The 24677-nt window shown below is 41.1% G+C and overlaps 1 protein-coding gene across 1 annotated transcript in view; it reads left to right on the forward strand.

The window, feature by feature from the left end:
* TRIM55 (tripartite motif containing 55) overlaps window positions 1-24677 on the forward strand; it is a 34899-nt gene that overhangs the window by 6653 nt on the left and 3569 nt on the right. The window contains exons 3-5 of the mRNA XM_058033156.1: window positions 2345-2510; window positions 4236-4335; window positions 21605-21631. Of these exons, the coding sequence (XP_057889139.1) occupies window positions 2345-2510; window positions 4236-4335; window positions 21605-21631 (293 nt within the window). The remainder of the gene's footprint in view (window positions 1-2344; window positions 2511-4235; window positions 4336-21604; window positions 21632-24677) is intronic.

Below are 24677 nucleotides of genomic sequence, written 5' to 3' on the forward strand. Positions count from 1 at the left end.
AACCTGACATTTCTCTGGTCACCAACACAGCTGTGGTTAATCTTTTCTGTAACTAAAGTCATGCAGTCATTTTCCTATCAGCTACTCTTTAATCTCCCGTTTTAGAAGCAATCTCAATTTTAAACTTAGACATTGTGTTCCAGCCTTTGCTACCCCAACACAGATCTAGAGGATCCTGTCTGAAGTCAAGGAGTGGTGTGCTAAAAATCTTTCCTTTTGCAGTGCCTGGGGAGGAGACTGTAAATCTGTTTATTTCTAGTCTTCTGACACTGTCTTCAGGGCCCCACTAGTTCAGGGAGTTCTGCCAGGTTGCTTCGAGCTCTCTGCGGCACCTTTGAAGGTTGGCTGCTGCTGGCTGAACTTGCTTGACACCGTCACCTTTTTGCTCTGTGGAGTGTGTCTTTCATGCAAGTGGCACCATTCCAGTGTCCAATAAAATTCTAGTAGTTTCTGGCTCTGATCTTGTAAATATTTGCGGGAAGAGCTGCTATCTCAGGCTTAATTAATCACTTTGAAATTCATTGTATTGCACTCACACATGGGCCCTCCCACTGGTGCACTATGGCATGAATATATTAGGGGCTGTTTGCAGTAATCTGCAAACAATGTAAAGCATCTTTTATGGAGGAGACACACCTCTTTTGACTAGCATTGAAACAATGCTTGATTTGACAAAGTGCCTTATGTTAATGAATGCTGGAAATCTGACCCAAATAATACAGGCATTCTTCAGAAATGTTTGTCTTGTTTTATTCTGGTATATCACATTTTCCTTATGAACCATTTAAATCCCAGGGCACTCTTGAATTAAAAAACCCCACAAATGTGTAAGACATTTTGTTTCTTGCTAGATTTATTTTTCTAATGCATCTTACTGATCATATTCCATTCCCTTCAGAAGGGAAAATCTGTACTTTGTCATTAAGAAATAAATGCTGTATCCACTCTACCAAACAGTATGGAAAATCTCTACTGTAATGTTATATAAAATAATTATTTTTCCCATACATTTTGTGCTTTAATAAAATGGCCGGTTGCCTCCTTGCTACAGAGCTTTGTAGAAAGGCTTTAAAAAGGTTCCTATGTAATTCCATTAAATTCCATCATTTCTAATGATGAAAAAATATTTATTTGATGACATTGTTCCACTTGCTACAGGTAAGTCATAGTTCTCTTTCTAAGCAGTAGCAGAAAGGGATAATGATTTGTGCTGAAAATATTGAATATTGAATATTAAATATTAAAATATTTAATATTCAAAAGCCACCAGTAACAGCGGTGGCTTTTGAAGGCTTGAATCCCAGACACACTCTTTCCATCAGTCTGCTGGTCCCTGTCTTCTGTACCACATGCTAACACTCTCATGTGTTTGCACAGATGTGCTCAGGGCGCTAAGCCTGAAGTGTGGGCTCAGGAAAGCACCACCCTGCCCACACACACCAGACCAGAGCTGTCACTTGCACTGGGAATGTTGGTTAAGTGGCTCATCTGAAAGAAGCTACAACTAAATTATCCTAAGATAGCAGGTTGTGCAGACTTGTGTGTATACAGCCAAATGGTTTTGGTAAAGAGAAGATCAGACTGAGCTATAAAGTGTCAACAGTTCATAGCTTAGCAAAGGAGAAGAACACTTGTGTAGCCCATGCCTTTTCTGCTGGGTACAGATGAATAAACTACTGCTAAAACATTTGACACTGTAAAGTGTGTGACACCTTGTTTTGGTTGCTGGCCTAATGGACAGGCTGTAAGGACCCAGTGCTGTTTGATATTGACAGTCTTGACCAGGGTCTCACAAAGCTCAGCAGCAGAGATTTAGAGTTAAGGGCCTAAAGGTTCATCAGCATCTTCAACTCTTGGTAAAAGTCAGTCTTCCCCATAACAGCTTTGCTGCATTAAGCCAAGTGCACAGCAATTTGCATGATGAACCAGAAAGAAATTACATATGTTTCATATTTCAGACAGATGTTAGATAACATGCTAATTAAAATACATGAGTAGTCTGAGTCCAGGCTTGGTGAGGTTATTTGAATTTTTAAATATGAGCAAGCATTCTGTCACACTCCCAGTCACATTCCTCATTCATATGGGAATCCCCATATGAAGTCACGTTGCTGTCTTGTCATCACATCTTGTTGTGCCATTTGAGCTGTATCAAACTGTACCAATAAGCTGTACCATTGTCTCTTTAGTCATCCCATGGGGCAGGTTTAAGTCTACTCTGTCTATTCAGTCAGCCTTGGATGCTGCTATACAGATGTACCATATTTCATGCTAACACTCTAAGTGGTGATATCAGAAACTCATGAGCACCATCTTTGTTTTCAACAAATCCTTTCTTTTGCAGACCTGAAAGGAAGTGTGACCAGCCAATGTGTGAAGAGCACGAAGATGAGAGGATTAATATTTATTGTTTGAACTGTGAAATGCCCACCTGCTCCTTGTGCAAAATCTTTGGTGCCCACAAAGACTGTCAGGTTGCTCCTCTCACAAGTGTTTACCAGCAACAGAAGGTAAATATCTTTTTGTTTCTCAAAGTACTTGAAGAAACTGACAGGACCATCAACAGGAAAGTATTCCCATGACCTTCCTGTGAGTTTCCAAAAGGGTTTGGGGTTGCCTTTGCCACTTGTGTGTGTGACTGAAAGGCTGCTATAAATCTGTAGAAACTGTTTAGAAACACAGGAAAATAAATTTATGCGAGATCACACAAAAAGATACTACAATTTATCCCAGTTTTGATATGGAGCTGAGGATTTCTCTTTCGAGTTCCTAATCCTTTTTTTGCTGTTCTTTTAGATGAGACAAACAAGTGGTATTTTCAACACTAAGAACTGGAAAGAGAACAGACCATTTCAAATCAAATAGTTATCTGTCAGACACTTTTACATTTAAGCATGCCATTTTTAAGAAAAGTTAAGTGAAAAACCTCCTCCTGCAAGTGAATGAAGGAATATTCAATAGTTGGCAGCACAGGATGTACCTAACATCTTCTGCCCTTGCTGTCACCAATAAAAGACTTGTTTATTTTTAATACAGTGTTAATTTAAAACCTGACTCACTGGGTTATCCTCCTGAGATAAACAGCTCATTTTTCTGGAAGGCCCCAGTGGGGCAAGCAATCAGACAGGCCAAGTTTGCAATCCCAGCCTCCAACTTCGTCACACAGATGCATGTGTGCATGTAAACTACAAATGAGGAGTTACTTTAGGAAAGGAGTTAAAAACATCCTTTTCAATCAAAAAGAGGTGGGAGAAGAAGGAGAAGTTTTTTTGATTGAATCCATGCCTGCAATCACTCATTTGCATGGAGATTTGCAAGCTGTGTCTTCCTTTCCAGAGTGCCCATGGAAAGGGGCTGTCATGCCCAAGATAAGAGGCATAACCTGAAGCCTGAAGGATGCATGCTTCAAAGGAGCTTTACAGAGCTGTGAAGGCCTCAGAGGAGCCTGTACAGAGCTGTGGAGGCCACGAACACAGTTGTCTCTGCTACTACAGTGGTGTGCCAAGGGCCCCTTGCACTCCCCATCACCCTCCCCAAGTGCCCTAGGACTGGCTTCTTTGTCTCTCTTAGGGATACCTCACAGTCATCTCCATCCCCACACTCAGGGATTATTTTCTTCCTCCACTTATTTCCCTCATGCCAGTGGCTCAGGCTCTACCTTCTTCTCCTCCTTTTCTCTTGTCCCCTCTCACCACAACCCCAGCCCCACTGCCTGCACGCCAGGGACTCTGTAACACATTGGTCACTGCAGGTCCATGGGCCACCTCCTCTCTACTTCAAAGCCAAAAGCTACAGTCCTCAGGGAAATACCACAGTGGTGTGGCTACAGCCAGACCCTGAAAAACCAACCCTCAAGAGTCTTTTCCCTCAAAAAACCCAAAGGAAATATTTAGGGCCTGTTGAAACAGCACTTCAGATAAAAGCATCTAGAAGAACTTCCTAGAACTTTCTTCCTTGGAGAAAGTTCTTCCCTCTTTCCAAACCACAGTTTCTTCTCCATTAAAAATTCCAAAATATTCATGTTTTCATAGTGTGTTGAGGGAGGAAACAAATGTCAAAACACAAGCAGGTATCTTGTGGGCACATTAAGCTCCAATTTCTCTCAGTTCTGGTGGAAAGACAAAGTAATATCCTGGGTATGGCTTGTTTGACCCCTGCTCCCCATTGTTAGATGTGTCACCCTGAACTATGACAGCACTTGACACCCTTCTGCTTGCTCTCCCCTTACTGCCTAGTCTGAGCTGAGTGATGGCATTGCAGTCCTGGTGGGGAGCAATGACAGAATGCAAGGGATTGTCACGCAGCTGGAGGAGACCTGCAAGTCAGTTGAGGTAGGTGCCACCTCTTTAAATGCTTTTATTTCAGTGTGATGTTGCATCTTTTAAACTTCTGGCAATGATCATTCTTCAACAGACCTGACTTTACCCAAATGCATTCCCACATTGTTTCACTAAACCATTCCTTGTGGCTTTGTACTGATGTACAAAGTACATTACCAAATTGTACTGCCCCAACCAAAGGGTACACCCTGCTCAGCACCTCTGACCTTTGCTATATGGTGGGGGATAAAGAGTAAGGATAATCCATATCAGCAAGTCTTGCTCAATATTCTTAGTGGAATAGGACCTCAGTGAAGTTAAAAGCAGATCCACAAAATGCCATCAACTCGCAGCTCATTTAACATCTAAGATCAGATTCTTAGATTTACATCTAAGACCATCTAAGATCTTTACATAAAAGACCAGTTAGACTGAAGTCTGCCAGGTCCTGTGAACAGAGCCTTAGCCTCAGCCACAGGGTAGGCACAGCATGCTTCACAGATCTGTCAGTATTTGTTCTCTATTTGGTTGCTTTGCCTTCTGCACAGAAGTGGTGTTTTAATATGGTGTCCTTTAAGGAGTCTTGTTTTGTTGCTCATGAGAGAGAAGAGTTTGGGTTCTTACTGGACTTTCTGGTGAAGGCCTCACTCTGGAAGATTTGGAATCAGTTTTGTGTTATTCAATAGCAGAAGTGGCTTTCACTTCCTCTGAGAGCTTTACATCAGCAAAGCAAATATAAACATCAACTTTGACCAATCTGAGCATCACAGAACAATAGGCTGAAAGGAGTTCATATGAATTGATTTTGTGATCAGAATTTGATGAAGCATCTAGTGAAGGAGTAGCATCCCTCTCAGCCCAATTAGAATTATTTTGACCCTTCAGAGATGGAGAAGAAAGGAGAAATGGTAAGGAAAAATAAGTTAATCCAAGATGTACAGATTCTAGTTAGTGAGAAAAAACAATTATACAATTGATGCACACAATTCCAAGAAAGAAGGAACAGAAAATGTCTGAGTTTGTTTTAAAGAACACAAATCCATTGGCCCAAGTGAAAGAGAGAGCACATTAATGGCAGTCAGAACTTTGTAGCTGGGAAGCCTTCACACTGCAAGGATGAAATTGGCTGCTATCAGGACTTTGCAGACAGAAATAAGCCTTTCAAGTAGGTTAAGTGCAGCAATTTGAATTATACAAAAGCAAAAGTTTACACTCATTTAAGCTGAACTAGCTGAACCAGAAACAAATCTTCAAACACCTAGTCTGAAGTATGGAGAAAACACTGTGCTAAAAATACCTTAAAAATACAACAGTTTCTGAAACTAGCTTCCTCAGAGTCATCCACTCAGTTTAAAATCTAACCTTTAAAGTCAAAGCCTAAAGAAAATGCAGCCATTTTACCTTCTGATGTTTTATCAGGCTTTTCACCTTTAAAGACAAAGATTGCAGAAAACAGATCTTAGAGTTCACCTTGGCACTTCCATGTTACATTTCAAGCAAATCACATTTCCTACTATGCAAGAGCTTTGTCTGAATTAACATCAGTTTGTCCTTGAAGACAAGAGACTACAGCTGGAACTCAGAAATGTTTACACATGGAAATAACACAATCCAGGATTGTCTCTTCTTTCTGCTTAACACTTTGTAGAGAACAATAAATATCCACTTTAGCAGAAAATCATTTTACATTTAGTTGGAATAAGTAATAGTCTACAGTTCTACATTTAGCCACTGCTCCTGTCCAACCTTAAAAACCAGAAAAGCAAAAAAGTACTTGTACAGCTTTTAACTGATTGAAGAGTCAACCTAATTCCCATATTATACTGAAAATTGAGAAAGGAATTTAAAATGCTAAATACCGGAAAACTATAATCAATAATTAGGTTCTGTTTGGCTCTGTAAATGAGTCTAACAACAAAGGGAAAATTACAGTGTTTTTTCCAAATGCTAAGGGCATAGGCCAGTCAATACAGGTCCTTTGGAACAAGCAGTGAGATTCATGCTCAGTAGTAAGGAGACTCCTTTCTTTTTGATGTAGCTGTGCTTTAAAAAACAAAAAGGCTGAGAACTTTTTAGAATGCAAAGTCATGTATTTGTTAACCTCTTTCATTACACAGAATCTGATTAGAGTAATTCCATCAGGCAGAGGCTTCATATGGGAACTTTTTATGCAGAAAGAGAATATTTCAGAAATATTTCAGCATTTGCAGTTAGAAACCTGTTTTGCACTCTTACTCATGAGATTCACAACTCTGTAATATCTGCTGGCAGGAAACACCATCTATTAGTGCTTAAAGACAGGGAAGGATCTCTCAGAGCACCCTGCTATAGCTTGCTTGCACTTCTTCCCCTAACATTTGTCCTGTGTCAAATGACAAAGATAGCACACACCTGTCTCAAAATTAAGGTTGTTTTCCAAATGATCTGAACTACATCTCTCGGGGAGAAAGCTAGGAGAGGAGTGGGAGAAGATTGTTTGAGATCTGAACATAGAAGGACACTCAGAAACCATGACCCACTTGGTTTGAAAACTTCCTTAACCCCACCCTGTAATTGCACTGATCAGGAATTTCTGGGAAGTGACAAGGACTCCCAGAAGGGCAGGACAAGCCTGTACCCCCTGCAAGGAGTGCCTGTTTAGCCTAGCCCTCCTCATTGGGAAGCAGAGGTGGATACTTGGGTTAATGCATCAAGATGTGCATTCGATCCCCTCTCTGCCCTCATGCAGACAGTGAATTTTAGCCAAATGCAGATCTTTGAAAGGTTTTCTCCTTTGATACAGAGCTCATGATACCACTTATAGGAATGAGCTCTGGCTGAAAGTCAAGGAAAAAAGTGGGATTCTCTCTGGTCAAGTGCTGTGAATAATAAGTCTTATCACTACCTAAAGTTCTGTGGGGCTGTTAATAATCCTGTGCTGCCAGAATATCAGCATTATGCCTCAAGGGACAAAGATGAGGAATCGATTCAGCCTCAGTTCCTAGGAAAGAGATTTAAATAATCAACACCATCCACAACGAGGTCTAACCACAATAAAGTCATGCCCTGGGGCACACAGATGACTCAAGTACTTCTGTTTGGTAGACCTTAGACATTATATATAATCTATCCCCCATTTCCTCCCCATAAACCCTCCTTCACAAGTGCAGTCTGTTCTTGTGAGAGAGTGCTCAATGCAGCAGTCATCAAACCCATCCTCCTAGCTTAGTGAAAGATGCTGCTCTCTGCTTGGAGGGACAATAGCAGTGTCTCAAGAAACTATGTGAAAATCAGTGCCTGAACATCCAGTTGGAATCTGATTCCTCCTTCTTGTCTTTGTGCTTCTGTCACACCCCATTTTCTTTGCAGAATCTCTACCTCATTCAGTGCACAGTAAATGGAACATAATGGACACCCCTTGTCCAAATAGAGTCTAAGAGGGCACACGTGAAAATCAAGCCCAGCCAGGATTGTTCCAGGTACTCTGGCAGAAAAAGAAAATTCTCCAGAGCTGTTTGAGATGCTCACTCCTTTTAAAACCATTCTGTTCACGCAAATGGACCCAGCTGCTAATACGGTGGGAGCTTTTACTTTTTCTGCAGACTTTGATGTATCACTACAGACATCATAAATACCTTTTTACTTTTTTTAGCAGACTCACAAGTTATACAATAACCTGTTTGGGGGCTTTCAGTGGCTTGAAACTCAGAGTTTGAGAAGAGTTTTTAAACTTTTGTTCCAACAGCTTGGACTTTGAAAATTATAAAAGTCTCTGGGGTCATTCAGAATCCTTTGCACTGTTCAGAAAGAGGAATTTCTTTGATGAAAATGCTTCCAAGTAACTGTAAAAATAGAAACCCTTTTAAGAACATAACATGTTTAACATAAACCAAATGATTCACAGGAATGCTGCAAACGACAGAAAGAACAGTTGTGTGAAAAATTTGATTATCTCTATTCTGTACTGGAAGAAAGAAAAAATGAGATGACACAAATAATCACTAGAACCCAAGAGGAGAAACTGGAACACGTCCGCTCCCTGATGAAGAAGTATGCGGATCACTTGGAAGCTGTCTCAAAACTGGTTGAATCAGGAATCCAGTTCATGGAAGAACCAGAAATGGCTGTGTTTTTGCAGGTATAAAGTCTATAAATCAAGACAGAAAAAGAATGATGGGTTTATTGATATATTATTCAAGTATTTCTCAATTGTAGGCCCATTCAGAGTTCATTTATCTTCAAGTGATCATGTATACAAACTCATTTTTTTTAAACACCTGAATCAGCTCAGACAAATAACTACTCTTCTTGTGAATAGTATCCAAATCAAGAACACAAGTATTTGCTATTTGCAACAAAATATACTATCCTGTGTATGAATTTCTGGTCCCCTTGGAAGAAATAGAAATTCAAACATTTTCCAAGTAATCTTTATTTTCCCACCAATACCATGGTGGGACAAAATGTTCATGTGTACATGATCTTCTGAGAATTATAGGTTTCACTTGTAAATTGACAAAATTATTAACTTTTCAATAATTTGTGTGCTAAGCTACATTTTGATACCTTTACTTATTTTTTTGTCTTTTGTTTTCTTACTGTAAATTTAAGAGAGGTGAGCAGGGAACCGTTAGCAGCCCATCCAATGAATTCATTGGTGTAGAATTTCAGTCCTGCAATTTTACAATTCCTCTATATTAAAGGCTGGGAGGGCATTTTTTACAAAAGAAAACAAAACAAAACAAAACAAAACACCCAAACCAACCACAAACAAAACCAAATTAAAATAACCAATACTTACTTTCATCAAATAATTGCCTTTGAAGAGTACAATATTCTTCCAAGACAAATAGAATATTGTGTCTCCAAAAGAGGGTAACAGACCAAATGCTTTTCACCACAAACACAACCAAAAAAAAGAGGAAAAAAAATTCCTTTTGGGGTTTATTCCTATCAACTCTGCATGTTTCCCATCATATTCCTGTTTTAATTAAAACATCTTTGAAGAACTAAAAGGTTTACTCAGCTGTATGCTAATTACCATCCAAATTTCATCTCATTCCTGGATGTCATGGCTGTCACTTATTAAATTCTTATTAGTGCTTTTAAAAGCTGACATTGTAAGAATTATTTCACAATGCATAAAATCTCTGAGAAAATTGAATAATTTATGAATTCAGTTTTTTCTTTTTTGCTTCTACAGAATGCCAAAACATTGCTACAAAAGTAAGTATTTAAACTTGAGACTCTTGTTTTTTATAATCACAATTTATAAATTTATCTTCAAATCCAATGACAATAACCAACTTCTATTTTAGAATTACTGAAGCTTCTAAAGGATTCCAAATGGAAAAAATAGAGGATGGGTATGAGAATATGAACCAATTCACAGTGAACCTCAGTAGAGAAGAAAAAATAATACGAGAAATTGATTTTGACAGAGGTATGTAATTTATTGCACCAAAATGATCATACTGAGTAGGAAAGCTCAAATCAGATATTTCTCTCTATGACAAAATGTAACCAAAGCATTCTGTATCAATTATAATCAAATCTAGGTTTATTTCTCTGAAGTGCTAGGATGGCCCTGCACATTTTTTAGGTTAACTAGTGAGATTAAAAAAGAAAACTAGTGAGATATAAAAAAGAAAATGCAGTGTTAAAGGCCTTCCTCTGGAAACAACCTGAGCCATGACTGCAGACCACAGGATTTGTCAGATGGCACAAAAGCAACAGTTTGACCAAGTTTGACAGTCTGGTTTAGGCATGTTGGTATCTCAAACTTCCAATCATGCATTCAAAGCACTGACGCAGTAAAGAATTATGAGCACAGCTTCAATGGCATTAAAACAAACATATACCTAGAATTGGAAGGACTTTTCTCATGACAGATTGTGCCAGATCCCAGGTAGCCTCTCCTCAAAAATGTGCAGGGCTGTGCTGCACATTCCTTATGAGGATAACTGCATTGACAGGAATTTCTGGAAAGGGACAGCTTAAGATTTTAACCAGCATGTGTGTTCAGTGTCTTCCCTTTCCCCAGCGTGTGTGTTCAGTGTCTTCCCTGCCCCAAAGCTGGCAGGTCCATGGCAGTGCCCAGTCCAGGCTGGTGGGAGCAGGTTCCTCTCTGCCAGGCAGAAGACTGTCAGTGACTTTGCCATGCAAATGCAAATGGCTTTTTAATTACCTAAAGGCTGAACTCTTCTCATGGTGCTCATCCTGTCCTTTTACACGTGTTCTGTCAGAGGAGGAGGGAGAAGAAGAAGAGGAGACAGAGGATGGCGAAGGCTTGGGTCAAGTCCACACAGAGTCATCAGGAGAGGAGGAAGAGGAGGAAGAGGAGGAAGAGGTGGAAGAGGAAGGGTCAGAGGGAGCACCACAGGCACCTCAGCAGGACCCTGAAGCACAGAGCGCAGGGGGAGAGCCCCAGGCTGAACCCACTCCAGCGCCAGTGCTGGCTGCCCCAGCTGGTCAGGTAAATGTCTGTGCTGCCCCACTGCCCTGCCAGCTTTGCTGAGTGCACCTGGCAGAGCCAGAAATGCTCCCCTGTGTCCTGTGGGCACCATGACTCAGGAGCAGGGCTAAGGGAGTCAATGCACTGGAGGGCAAAATTATTTATTGCCCTTGTACACATGTATGCAACTTTACTTCAACATGTGCATGTGTCACTTGATAAGCAAAAAATTAGCTGCTAGATAAATTAAGATATATATGGGATACATAAGTGATAAATAAAAAAGACTCCATTTGGGAGTTAAGTGCATTACAACGAATGTTCTGCTTGCTGTGATTTAACTCAGACTAACTGTTATAAATGAGATGATTGTTAAAATATTTATACCAAGAGAATTTGGCATTCCCTCTGGATTTAGGAAGCTTTCCACCACCAGTTTTTAGATTATACTTCTAATCTGTTTTCTGTGAATGGCGCTTGCTGCCTTCTGCTAGGATCATCCCTGGGATATGTCTAGCTAGATGCAGGAATATCGTACACCAAACAGGAGAGAAAACTGCCTCTTACAACCTGACAGCAAACAGGTTCAGGGTGTGAATATTTTAGACCAACACTTTTGTTAGGGAATTTGATTAGAATGAGACTATAATTGCCGCATATTCTAAGAGATGTACATTAAAAATATGCTTCATGTGCTACTTTAGTTTGCCTTGCATAGCATTAACTTAACAAATTCTCCTCTTAGACAATTTGCTCAGTGAAGTTGCTGAGGGGTAAAGGCTGCTGTGAATATATTTGAGAAGGCCTATGTGAAAACAAGAAAGCACACAAAGGCTCTTTGATTGTAGGAAGCTCCCTACCTAAAACAAGTGAAAATAAATATTATAGATTCATTCTTTCTTTGATCTAAAAACATGTGTGAGTTTTCACCAGTCATGTGATGATGCTCTTAAATTAGGCTTTACTGATTAAATCAAAATTTGGAGATTTGCTCACTTAACTAAACTTACGCTCCTTGACTGATGCAGGGTTTTATGCAAACAAGAACTAGGCATAAGCAGCTCTGCCCACCAAGAAGAATTCTCTGATTTCTAGGTTTAGGTGAGAAAGGTACAGCATGCTGCTCTAGAAATTGTAAAATGCCATTACGATAGTCAGGCATGAATTCAGACATGGTATGTGGGTGTTGTAGGGGTGTTGTAGGTGTGGGGGATACCTGTATTTGGGTTTTTGCCTTCTGGTATAAAAAGGCAAAGCAGAAATGCAGTGGTGATAGCAGACTGTGTGTGCAGAAACCCCAAGAGCTTGATGCAGGTGGAGGTGCAGTTCATCTGGCTGCTCCTCTTCTTGGCAGAGCAACAGTGCTTGGCTTACAGCATTGATGGCAAAGCTTGTGGGCAAATGCTTCTCTCCAGTATTCCCTTTATTCTGCTGCTTGTATCAACAGACTCCTTGGCAAAAGTGTTATTCTTAGCCTAAAACCCAACAAGCCATCTGAAGGTACCGACATCTGTCATTCATGGCTGGTATGGGTTCGTGAGACTCTTATGCAGAATTTAAGTTTTTAGGATTGAATTGAGGGTTTATCTGAATTGAGAAACCCCTTGCTCACTCCTTTCTCAGTTAGCACCCCCTTCCCAGCTAGTTCTACCCTCCTGTTGTATTTTTGGGTTCATTTATTTTCTTTCTGTTGTCTGTGTTATTCAAATGATAGTTGCTTTTGCTTTGCATTTTGATTGCAATTCTTTCAGATCATATTAGTAGGACAAACCTATGCCTTGCAGTGCTATCTAACAAACACAACATGCAGAACAATGTGACTGCAGCAGGAAGGTAACGTGGTGCGCTCTGCTTGTTCTTCTCTTTATCTGTCCTGCTTAAGGATGTTGTTGTGACACCGAGTGGTTCTCAACAGACTCCCGAGTCTGACACTCAAGTGCCGGCCCCAGCAGAACCCACGGATCCCCTGTTTTACCCTAGCTGGTATAAATCCCAGTCACGGCAACCAAGCAGCCCCAGCTCAAGCCCGGTGAGCGGGCTGGGGAAAGTAGGGACTCCTGTTTCTCTGGAAACAAGTGCAAAGAAGGCAGAAGCCCCGACAGCAGCAACAATCGAGGAGAGTGCAGCAGGGAGTGGTAAGGAAAGTAATGCCACTGCAGCGACATCCAAGGTCAGTGCTCCCAAAGTCACCCCAGAGGGCTGGGACATGCAGCAAGGCGGGAACAGCAATGTTAAGGAAAATGTGGCTTCATTTTCCTCTGCATGCTAAAGAATAAGAGCAATTTCAGACATGTGAAAGCAGCACAAACTGGATTTATAGATGGTTCAATGTGTGACAGGCTGACTGTAGCTTCGAAGCAGCATGCTGGTGGTTGCTTGTGCTTACCTGCCAGTGCACCTTGCTTGTGCCAGCTGTTATCCAAATTACTCACACACAGGAGCTATTGGAGAGGCCAGTGATGTCTCTGCACATCAGATATTTGCATGTGTTAGTGGCAGAGAAATCCTGTGCATGAGATTACTCTCATCACCTGCTGACAGTCCGTGTATGTGCTGTCCTACCGTGACTGGTTGAGCAGCTATGGCTTGGCTTTGCCTTCTGCAGCTCTGTGGCTGCACCTGGAGTGCTCCCCATGTGAACATGAAGCTATGCAAACACCCAGAGCCTTCCTGTGTGGTTGGTTGCCTCTCAGTAAGGAGTGTGGTTTCCTGGGTTCAGATCTGTGGCAGAGGGTTTGCTCCAAGGATTCTTGAGACTCGATTAAAAGAGAGAGTGAAGAAAATACATTTCAGTTCAGTGTTAGACACTCAGCAGCATGATGGGATAACAGATACTGATGTGTTGAGTACAGGAGGATGTTTTCCTTAAAATGACAATATTAGAATTGGTATAACCTGAATTTGAATAATCCTCCTTCAGCACATGTATACAAATTCCACATGGCCCAAAGACACAAGGAACAGAGTTGAGGGAGCTGTGCAAGGATTTGCACACTACACCAGGTCCTGCTCCAGTGTCTGGTGACCAGCCCATGAGCAGCACTGTAAAAAAACCATAGTAATTTACAGGTTCTAGCTGCATGTTTTAACAAAGCAATTACCCATATGTGTGCAATGAGAGGAGATTGTGTGTCTGTGTCTGTGAGAGAGAGAAAGAAAAAGTGGGTATTAAGTATTTCATGCTGTTTCCTTTAAGTCTGGAGAAGACTATATAGCATACATAAGCAGCTATATAGGCTGCAATTGTATGACAATAGATAAACAATCATGTTCCAGGCAAAAAGTTCAGAGAAGGAATTAACAGAGATGATAAAAGGGGAATTTCTGCTAGAGGCTTCAGTCAGTGATACTTGAATTTGGTGGCTGACTTTACTGACTTTCTTAACAAAAGCAACATCTGACCACTAAATTTCAGTGGCTATTTTTCAAGTCAGGGTTTTATTTGGGAATATTTGAGTGGAATTAAAACGAAAAGTACTTTAAAATTAGCAAATCTACTCTGACATTGTTTTCTTAAGTATACTCAAAATGAGCTGGCAAACAAGTAAATTCACAGTGAAACTTATTGTCTCCTCTTATCTTTCCTAAGAGCTGTTTCCTTTTATTAGTTTCACTGATGACCAGGCAGCCTAAGCTCACCATAGGTAGGTAAGTTCTATACTAGGTTAATTCCCTGGGAGCTTGCCTAAGTGTGGTCTGTGTCCCTCAGCCCCAGCAAGAAGACAAGGAACAAAACTTTTGTTTTGTTTGATGTGGGCAGCTGTTTGAAAAACAACAGCAGTCTGGTACCCAGCCTTGTTCATTGAGTACCAGGAGCAAAAACAGGCACATAGGAAGATGTCAGTTCCTGTTGGCATGTGGGTTTGGGGTTGCTGCATCTCACTATTTTCCAGATCACAGGTGACACTGGCATTTTGGAAGGAGGAGGAGGATGTTGAGTAGATGTGGGAGATGTGGGAGACAGGAGCAGGGGAAACAGCTGAGGATGGGATTGCCAATGGGCTGGAGACACAGCAAGAGATAGGAAAGCACAAGAAGCAGAAATGTGCAGAAGAATAGAAAGAGCAGAGTGTCTGAGTGAGAGTGATGCCATGAGATGATGCTGTGATCAGGTTTAAGGATCTGAGCTGAGATGTGTCTATGTCACAAAGGAAATGACTGCTGTCATGGGGCAGTGATAATTTTCAGCTACGTGAACTTCAACTTTGTATTTTTCCTGCATGTGATTTTACTCAACCCACTCTGAAGTGCTATATTCCCTTTTTTTTTTTTAAACCCCAGCTGATGTTCTTCACACCACTGTATTTACTCCCTTCCTCCAATTAAAGTATATCATGGAAAAGTGCTGTGGAAACAGAGCTTTTTGACAGAACATAGTGATAATGAGTACTTCATGTGATGACAACACTGGTGAAGCACTCTTCTTATTTTCTCACAGGAGTTAGCATTCTGCATAACACTTTTGGCATTTCTTATCATACTACATCGTCTTTGGAATCTGATTCAATACATGATTTGTACTTTCATGGGTAGGAAATATTTCATTTTACCACTAACTAACAGCTCAAATAGTGTATCTGGTGATGTTCCTCTATAGCTTTAAAGGACTTTTCCCCTTTCTTCCTATCCAAAAACATCATGCTAGTTCACAACACGAGCTGCCTAAATCATTTCTTCCTCATCACAAATGCCACCCTTCAGCTTACTCCTGCATGGTTAAACATTGCATCTCCCTGGTTCAAAGTGAAAAGAGACATTTACTCTTGCAGATATATGGGCTTGTATTTCAGTTGCTCTTCAGATGACCAGCAGGATGGAGAATCTGTTGATTGACAGATATGAAGAATACCAAGCTTGTTCAGTCCAACAAGTAGGGGAAGAAGAGCTGGAGAGTAATAATTGGCATCAGAGGGGTTGAGGTCAGGAAAACAAACCCACTGAACAATCCTGCTGCCAGGATCACCACAGAAAGCAAATCACCTGTGCTCCCCTGGGTGGATGGCTCGAGCCCCACTCTCCAGAGGTCCCCATGGACATAGTGGAAAGGGTCTCCTCACACCCCAGCTCACACAGCACACCCCACATTCCCTTCACGTCCCACTGCCATTCAAAGCTATCTCTCCCACATTCCCAGTGAGCATGGAGCACCAATCATGGCCCTGAAATCCCACCCATTCTAGACAAAGGCTTTTTTTCCTTAGGTCACATTAAGAGCTGAAATATCCACAAGGTCAAGGACTAAGAACTTCACTACCACATGAAGTTGTCCCAAATACAAACTCTGTAATCTAAACCTTAACTATTTCTTAACATCTCTTCTGGAGTAACCCCTTTTTTGGTAGACAATATCCATTACTATCTTCCAGCTCCAAATTTGTGCCCCCCTTAGGTAAGACATACATGTGTGTTCAATTGTCAGTGTGATATGACTGATCTACAGAGAATTCTGTATTATAACAGGATATTCAATGTTGTTTACTGAAAACCAAAAACCTGACTCAAACCAGCTGTAGTTAGCTTTGGGTATTTGCTCAAATGGCAGACAAATTCAGTGTTAATCTATTCTTCAACACAAAGATGATTGGTTTTCCCTGCTCACTTTCTGCACTGTAGTCTCAGCATTGTACATGATATGGAGCATCTATGAAAAGTGACAAATTATTATTCAGCTTTTGTGTGCAGAACTTCCAGCACTATGACTGAAGAATATCTCTCAATTAAAATAATTAAAAGGGAGAGGGAAGAAGTTATCATCTACACTTTAGTTGCATAAATTAGCCAAAAATATTCACTGTCTGGTTGTAATTTGAATTTGAAGAGCATTGGACAATGTGAATCTCAATTAAGTTCATGGATCATAGTTTAATCTTCATTTACTTGTGCTTGGTTTTGAAAACTTGTTTTATTACTAAAGGACATAGAGGTTGTTTTTATTCCTGGGAAATCAGGCATGCTTTTTTCCCCCCTCTCCCTATTTTTTAAATTCAGAATACCTTTTAAAATTGAAAATAGATAAAGGCAGAAAGCTCTTATTTCTACTATTCGAGACCTCTTTCTGTGTGGTCTCTAGTGACATCTTTATGATTTATTTAATAATGAAGTAGAAAGGAGGTGAAGGAAAAAGACATTTTGGTCTCAGATTCTATTTGCATAAAAATGGTTTTATTCTCCATGCATAGTGAGGTGTCTGGTTAGACAGTTTATGTGTCTTCATTTTTCATATGAAAGATCAGGTCACTGCCCTTGTTCCTTTGTGTGATAAGCCCCAAAAGCCAAATAACAAAATTACTTTGAATAACTGTATAATTATTTATAATAATAATATAAACCTGCATGACTCTCATTATAAGAGCAGCATATAATTTATTTTCAGGCTCTTTTAACAGAATGCACCAATAGGGTTTTCATTGTTTTTCAGCAGCAAAAAGAGATCAGTTCCCCTATTAATTCCCAACATTTACTTTATTTAAGGGTCATGTCACTCTAAGAAATTGTATTGATGCATCTCTAAATTTCCTCCAGAGTGTGAGAGCAGAGATAAGGCAACAAGAGCCACAGCCCACAGGTGTGCAGATTGTTTGGTGTAAGAAAGGCCAAAAGAAGATTATTCAGCAGGAACAAAATAGGTAACTCTGCATCAGACAGCTTCATCCTCCTTTGGGGAGTGCCTAAGTCAGCAGTGTGGTCACCACGGGCTGCTTCTGCCTCTGACAGAGAAAGAGAGGCATCTCCAGTCAGAGCAAGTTCAGCAGCAGCTGCTGCTTGTCCCTTGGCACCTGTCCCACCTGCCTGCTGAGTGTGAGGTGACATTGCTCCCAGCCCAGCTGCCCCTGCCCGGTGTCTGAAGCTGGGGAGATCTGAGCCTCAGGAGGTGACAACCAGCAGCAAATGATTAAGCACGGGGAGCAGGAATGGCATCAATGAACTGCCTTGGCTCCATGGGGAGGGCTGCATTAGTGCTGGGTGACACAGACAGCAGGGAGAAACAGAGTCTCACAAATTTCCCTGATCATATTTTGTCGGCAACATCTCTCATGGAGTGAAACCATATAAATTTGTGAGCATTCATTAAAGTCTTGGTTTGGCTCTGTGTGTGGTTACCCATTTTATTTCAGCTAAAATGAAGTACTGGACCCTGCATCCCGTTGCTCAAATTCAGAAAAGAAAAGAGTCTGTCTGTGGCTCCAAAGGACTCCAGTGTATATACATTTAGTCTGAAATGAAATGCAAGTTAATCATCCACAAACAGTAGCCTGATCTAATTTCCCTCCGCAGGCAGCAAGTACAGTTCTTTAATTCCATGAGGATATAAAATATAATCAGGACTGAACTGTTTGGGAGGAGAAATACTAATGGAATGGCCTATGCTAATCTTGTTTCATTAGTTTTAAAATTTTCTATTACTTTCTTGCAACCTTATGCCATCTGCCAGAATTACCATAAGGACAGTCTTCTCTGTATTCATGTACTGTAGTTCTCTTTGCCCTGCTGCTGAATACTTTAATTTCAGCTGGTGATCCTTCTTTTTTTTTTTTCCCCATGAAACATCTTTAAATCACATCAGAGAAGTCAGTATATGGCTAAGTTTTAGCTGATTGGTTGTCATGTCAATGTGCATACAACATGGACAAAATAAGATCACTGAAAATCAAAATAAGGCCAAGAGACTGCACTGTGCTCTTTGTTCACATACCTCCACTTTTCCATCAGGGTATAAAAGGCATGGTCCCACATTTCAGCACAGTGCTGCTCTGGAGTGTTTGCACAAGCATGGCAGCAGAACACAAATAAGAAATGTTCTCTTCACCAAATTGGAGACCAGTCTTGCCAATGTGCTCAGGTGAGGAAGACAAGCACCCACTTCAAGCCAGCTGTCCCAAGAGGGATTTCTTGCTCAAGAGAAGGCAGTCTTGTGAGGCTGGATCTTGCAGGAATGGGGCTAAGAAAGGGTCTCCATCCCCAACACACCTTCCCACAGTTTCCCCCAGAGCAGAACAAGAAGTTTGTTAGCATCAGCCACGGGCATGGCCCAGGTAGCTCTCTTCCAAGACACCAGCTGCTGCTGCAAAGGCTCTCTGCTCCCTGCAACAAGTGTGTTAAGTGCTAATGAAAGATCCAGCACTGCAGACAGCAAAAATCAACTTGATATTTGCTATCTAGGTCTTTATATATCTGTATTTTACCTTTCCTTAGGTGGAAAATTGATGAGTTTATTCCTGTACCATTAGAAAATATCTGCAAGGTTTGACTGAATGAAAATGAGTCATCTGTCCTCCATGAAGCTGAGCTTTTTGTAGGAGACCCTTGAATCAGCTGATGTAGAAGCCCAAATCAAACTCTGTTTCAATCTTCTTCCTAAACATCTCTTAAATTTCACTGGGGGAGGGTTGGGGGTGGGGAGGGGAGCATTCCTGTACCTGAACAAACATTAGATGCAAGAAACTCAGTTAACAATGAGGAAATTCTGCCTTTGCTTCTCTGTAGCTTGACTCAGTGAGTTGGGACTCAGTGATAGCAGCTACATCTGTGGCCGTTCAGGCTGATGTTCAGTTGGTGGCAAATTTTGCCTGTAAATTTCCATTTTGTTTCTTGACTTTGTACTTCAGGTGAATTTTTTTCCCCTTCGTTTGGCAATACATGCGGAGGAGATCAGCAAAGTCTTGACTGTTCCTCTTTTAACACCTCCCTCTCCCTTAATTTTGAGAATTATCTGGGTGATTCAGAGACAGCAGTGATGAGTCGTGAGGGCAATGCATTAAGACCAGATTTCAGACAACAGTTTCTCATAATTAATATGAGTGGCAAATACTTCACCTGAAGTTTTCCCTCAAATAGTCTGCTCTGCTGTTTGTCTGGTGAGTCATAGATACCATCTGATTTATGGATATTTCATTTTTTTCAGTCTATTACTAGTAAAAGGATCTCCACAATGACAGTTTGGACAAAATTATTTTTCCTGTTGAAATTAATACAAAGCCAGGCTCACCTAGACATTGTCTTTCTGTGACTAGCTCATTTAAATACTGAATTCTACCTCCATTCAGCCTCCTCCTCCAAGCATCACCTGTTCTGCTCATTGTTAAGGAGTTTGGAAAGCAAAATAGAATGTAAACAAAAAATATTTTTTAATCATGGATGAACTGGTTTACATCACATTTACTGGTTTACATCACATTGTGGTAGATGTATGTCACAACTACACAAACCATCTGCTTTTGGGATATTTGCTTAGTTATCTTACTGCCTTGAGACGGGCCAGGCTTTCAGCACAGCACTCACTCACCTCTGGAATGCAGCACTGGTATCCTGTAAGCATTAGAGACAGATCAACATTGAAATTCCAGCCCAGCTGATTGAAAATCCCAGGGGTGGCAATTAGTTAGCTGGGCCTGAACCCCTATGTTTGGGAAGGGTATCCTTCCCCTTGCAGGGTTTCCAGGCTTGTGAGCAGGCAGGGGCTGGGCTGCAGCACCCTGCAGTGCCCACCTGCTGGGCTTTTCAAATGGAGATAAAGACCAGGGGGACTAAAATGGAGATAAAGACCATGTGCAACCAAAATGAAATGGAAAATGGGGAGACAGACATATCAAAGAGTGATGATTCAATCTTGCATCTCTTTGCAGGTGATATATATTCCTGGCATCTTTGCAATAATCCTCCGGTCATTAAGTAAGAGGCCAGTGACTAATTAAAAAAACCTGTTATCCCTGGCTGCCAGCCAAGAGGTGCTGAAATGTTCAAACCACGTTCAAACAGAGACATCATGCCTTTGACTGAGCAGAGAGTGAGGAGCTCACAGTCCTGGGGGATAAGTGATCTGAATTTCTTACTGCTCTTTTCAATTTAGAGAGCACCCTATAAAATCTGCCTGTCTCAGCCACTGAAGGTGGTGACCGAAATACAGATCAGTCACTCAGAGCACTCCTGGCTCAGCACTTCTGTTCACAGAAGTGGTTTTTGTTCATGATGAAACACTTGCTCCGTGACTTATTCTATTACAAAATGCCTTACCAAGAAAATATAGCTGTCATTTCCCCCATTAGTGCTGATGAGCCTCTTCAACATCTGGCAAAATATTTGTTTTTAAAATATATTCATTTTTATATTTATGTACAAATTCAAAATTTAATTTTATAAAATAAATAAATTTCTTTTTAAAGAAAAATTGAGCTAGTGCCTGCCCACATGCAGGTCAGTTCCAAGCTTGCCTCTGGTAACAGTGACTGCAATCTGTACTCCATGCCCTGTCAATACCTGGTCAATAACTGTGACTGAATCCAAAGCTCCATGAGCAGAATTTATCACAGCTCCTTGGACTTCACCTGGGAACAGTGTGAGATGGACAGAAGGAAACTTGATTTAATATCTCACTCATCACTTGGCTGAGTGCTGTGCAAGCAGGCCAGCACTGCTAACGGGCAAGCAGAGATTACAAAGTGAGATTTGACATGACAGACACCCATGTGGGCAATCACAGTGCTACTCACTGAGCAATTCTGGGGTTTTGGAGCAGAGTCATAGCTTGGATAACAGCTTCAGTTGCTGTGGTTGCAGTAAGGAGCAGATTCAGGCAACTGGAGACGTGGAAAAATGAGCACACAAAGAAAAAGTGGTAGCAGCAACAGTTGATGAGGGAAAAAAATGTTGTAACTGTGGCCAAGACTTTCTTCTTCTGTTATGTGGTGGCTTTAAGGAATGTTGCTTTAGCTGACAATCCGGGTTTTGTCCCTAATCTCCACTTTTTTTTTTTCTCTCAGAGAAGCTGTACTGTGCCCACAGCTCACAAGCACCACTCTCACCCCCTGCAGGCTTAGGAGAGCCTAGGGCAGTCAATTACTCACAGTGTGAGCAGCCTGGGATGAGCCTCCAAGCATGGGATGTGTGTGTCTACACTCCTCAAAGCTATGCTGGCTCTGTTATCTGATCCCACAAATGGAGCTCCAGGGTGAATCACAGCCTGAACTATCACTGTGTCATTCATTGGATTTCCAAAAGTACCGTTTGCAGAAGGAGAAAAAGCTTTGAAATACCAAAGTCCACGTTAGTCAAAGGAAAGACTGCCTGACAGAGACAGACAGGATGTTAAACCACTACTATTTTTCCACTTCTCCCTGAAAGCTATTTAGCAAAGTTTCTACAACACGGATTAGATTGGTTACTGCCATGGACAAGTTCTTGGAAGGTCTTTACTTCACATTAAACTTGTTAATCTGAATTCCTATCTATTTGTGTGACAAAGCAGCAGTAGGAGGAAGAGGGAAGAGCTGGTATTCATGAGTAGCTTCCTGGCACTGGTGACCAGTGTGTAGTACGTGACCAGCACTTACTCCTGCAGCCTCTCAATAGGATCCTTCCTTTGCTAGACAGCTCTCCAGCAGGGCTGCAAGTGAGCAGAAATGGTAAAGGCTTATTGATCAGGAGGTCCCAAAAAACCTTCACTCCTAGAGGAATGAAGAACGGTGTGGATAAATGCAGGACAGACTGTTCTGATCATGCAGCCTTAATATTCATGTGTATTTAAGACTCTCCACTTGGGTTTCCTTCATTTTCCTGCCCAGTAGGAGGACTAGATTTCATGCAAATATGTAGTTAATTACTGTCAATAAAAAGTTGGATCAATGAGGTGCAGCAATGGGTCAAATATTACACAAGTATGTTATTTCTTCCTTTTCTTCCTTGAGTTATGAAAAAAATAGGTGACTTTTATAGGGGAACTGTATGTTATTTGTCCCAAGTAATGCTGAGAAGAAAGCTGCTCTCCCACACCATGCTCTAATGCAGTTTCCACCACAGGTTCAAGTGTCTGGACCTCCATGTCCCGTGGGAGATGCATGGAACCTATACCAAAATAAGCCAGTAGGGCTGTTTTCCTCTGAAATATGTTTTATCACTTTGAGATCATTATGTAAGAGATTCTGCATTAGACATTGTCCATATAATGTTAATTGTAATTTAGTGATGATCTATTGAAGAAAGGCATTTACTCCCAATGGACTTTTAAAATTCATTACTGACCACTATTAAGAGAGTGGTATGTCTAATTCTGTGTCTGATGGAGCTTGTCTGTGCATATAATTTTGACTGCTGCCTTATGTATTTCTGTGGCAGGTAATTGTAACAAATAGTTTGGAGAATGCTCTGTTGATTCCCACTGATAAAAAAGATCCATGCAAAATAAGCAGCCCCTTAGCTTTGAAACAATATTGTTGTGATTTACGTGACAGCTGCCAGGTGTTATGCTGAAGGAGCTAGACTGCATAAAAATATGAAAACAAAATGCTTGAACTAAAGTTTAAACTATTTAAAAATAACCTGTTGTGCTCCCTTTGTTTCCGCTGCCTGGAAGTGTTGAGTGCCAGCAGTGCAACACTTGACATTTGAGGCAGACAAACATAGCCTACAGATTCTGTGATTGCTTTGCAACCAGCTAGCATTTTTTAATCATGCCTGCTCTTGTCAACATTGGGGGTTGTTTCTAAACAAGCCAGCTAAAAATGGGAATTAAATTTAATTTCTAGCTCATTTTCTGAGGCTACAGAAACCCTGGAAGCAAGAAACCTGCTTCTCTCTCTCCCAGCCCCACACTTTCTAACAAATTCACACCCTTGCTCTCCTGCTGGATAAAGAGGAGGCAGCAAAGGCACTGGGTAGTGCATGTGCCTCTAAGGGTGTGGATCCAGTTTTTCCTCTGGCAGAAAAGGTGATTCAGGAGTTTTTTGCCAAATGGCCCTGCCTCTTATTGCTTCCCAGATGCCACCACTTACAGGGCATTTGTGCTGAGGCAGCTGTTTGTTGGGCAGTGCTGAAATCAAATCATTCAAATGATCCAGGTTTAAAAATATCTTCCTTCACCTCAAAAAAAGGAAAAAAAATATGTTGTTCCAGTGACATTCCCATTCTTAGTACAGCCCTTCAAAGGACAGTGAACCATGGAACCAAAGCAGGAAGAGGTGAATGGGGACCCAAGGGGCAGAACCTGCTTTGGGTGGCATTGTTGATCCAGAAAACATTCACATAGGTTGTTTCCAACTGCCTCATCCATCTACATTAAAGTAGATTATGAAGCCTTTCAGCCCTTCACCTTTCCTTCTGACTTCCTAAATTTAGGAGTTTGTGATCTCATAAAATAATACTGCAGTCAAAGTTCTGAATTCCTATCACGGAGTGTTTTAATATCCTGAAATACTTGGCTGGAATCTTTGTTGTATAATTGCTTAAAAGCCAGATGTAGTCTAACCCAGTCACCCAGAGTGTGTGTGGAGTCACTAGAGTGAAACAGGTATCTCCAGAGAGCAATCCATTTCTTTGAACATGGGACAAATCACTCTCTGGTTGTGCCTTTCTCTGATCACTCCCATTAGAGGGGATGAACAGAGTTTGCTTGAGTGGATATCTTGTTTCTGGATGACTAAAGTTTGTCAATACAGTTCCCAGCCTTTGTACCTAAAGGCTGCTGAGGTTAGTGCTGGTAAAGCAGAAATCAATGTGTAGACTTCACTGTATTTCAAATATATAAAAGGCCTAAACTACATATTTTCTCCTAGCATAAACTAGATAACTGCTGGGACCTAATAAATGAAAATGTTATGACAAACCATCCCACCAACCTCTTTCCTCATCTCCACACCCTTTTTTACAAGAACCTAATACAGATTTACATAGAGTCCTGCTTAAGGAAGCAAATACTGAAAGATGCTGAATATTTGCAACTTTGAAACGACTCATCAGGCTCAACTCTGAGATCCTTATACTGTTTATTCATGCAAATTCTAGCATGCCAGATGCTGAGGAGTGCTGAATGGCTGCTCAGTGGGAGTTGTGGTTGCTCAGCACCTCCATAGAACTGGCATGTAAACTCCAGCCTGGACTTTGCTTATGGGAAAAACAAAACCAACCATCAGTCATGCATGGTATACTTCACTCCC

Source organism: Melospiza georgiana, chromosome 1, assembly GCF_028018845.1.
Source record: "Melospiza georgiana isolate bMelGeo1 chromosome 1, bMelGeo1.pri, whole genome shotgun sequence".
Lineage (NCBI taxonomy): Eukaryota > Metazoa > Chordata > Aves > Passeriformes > Passerellidae > Melospiza > Melospiza georgiana.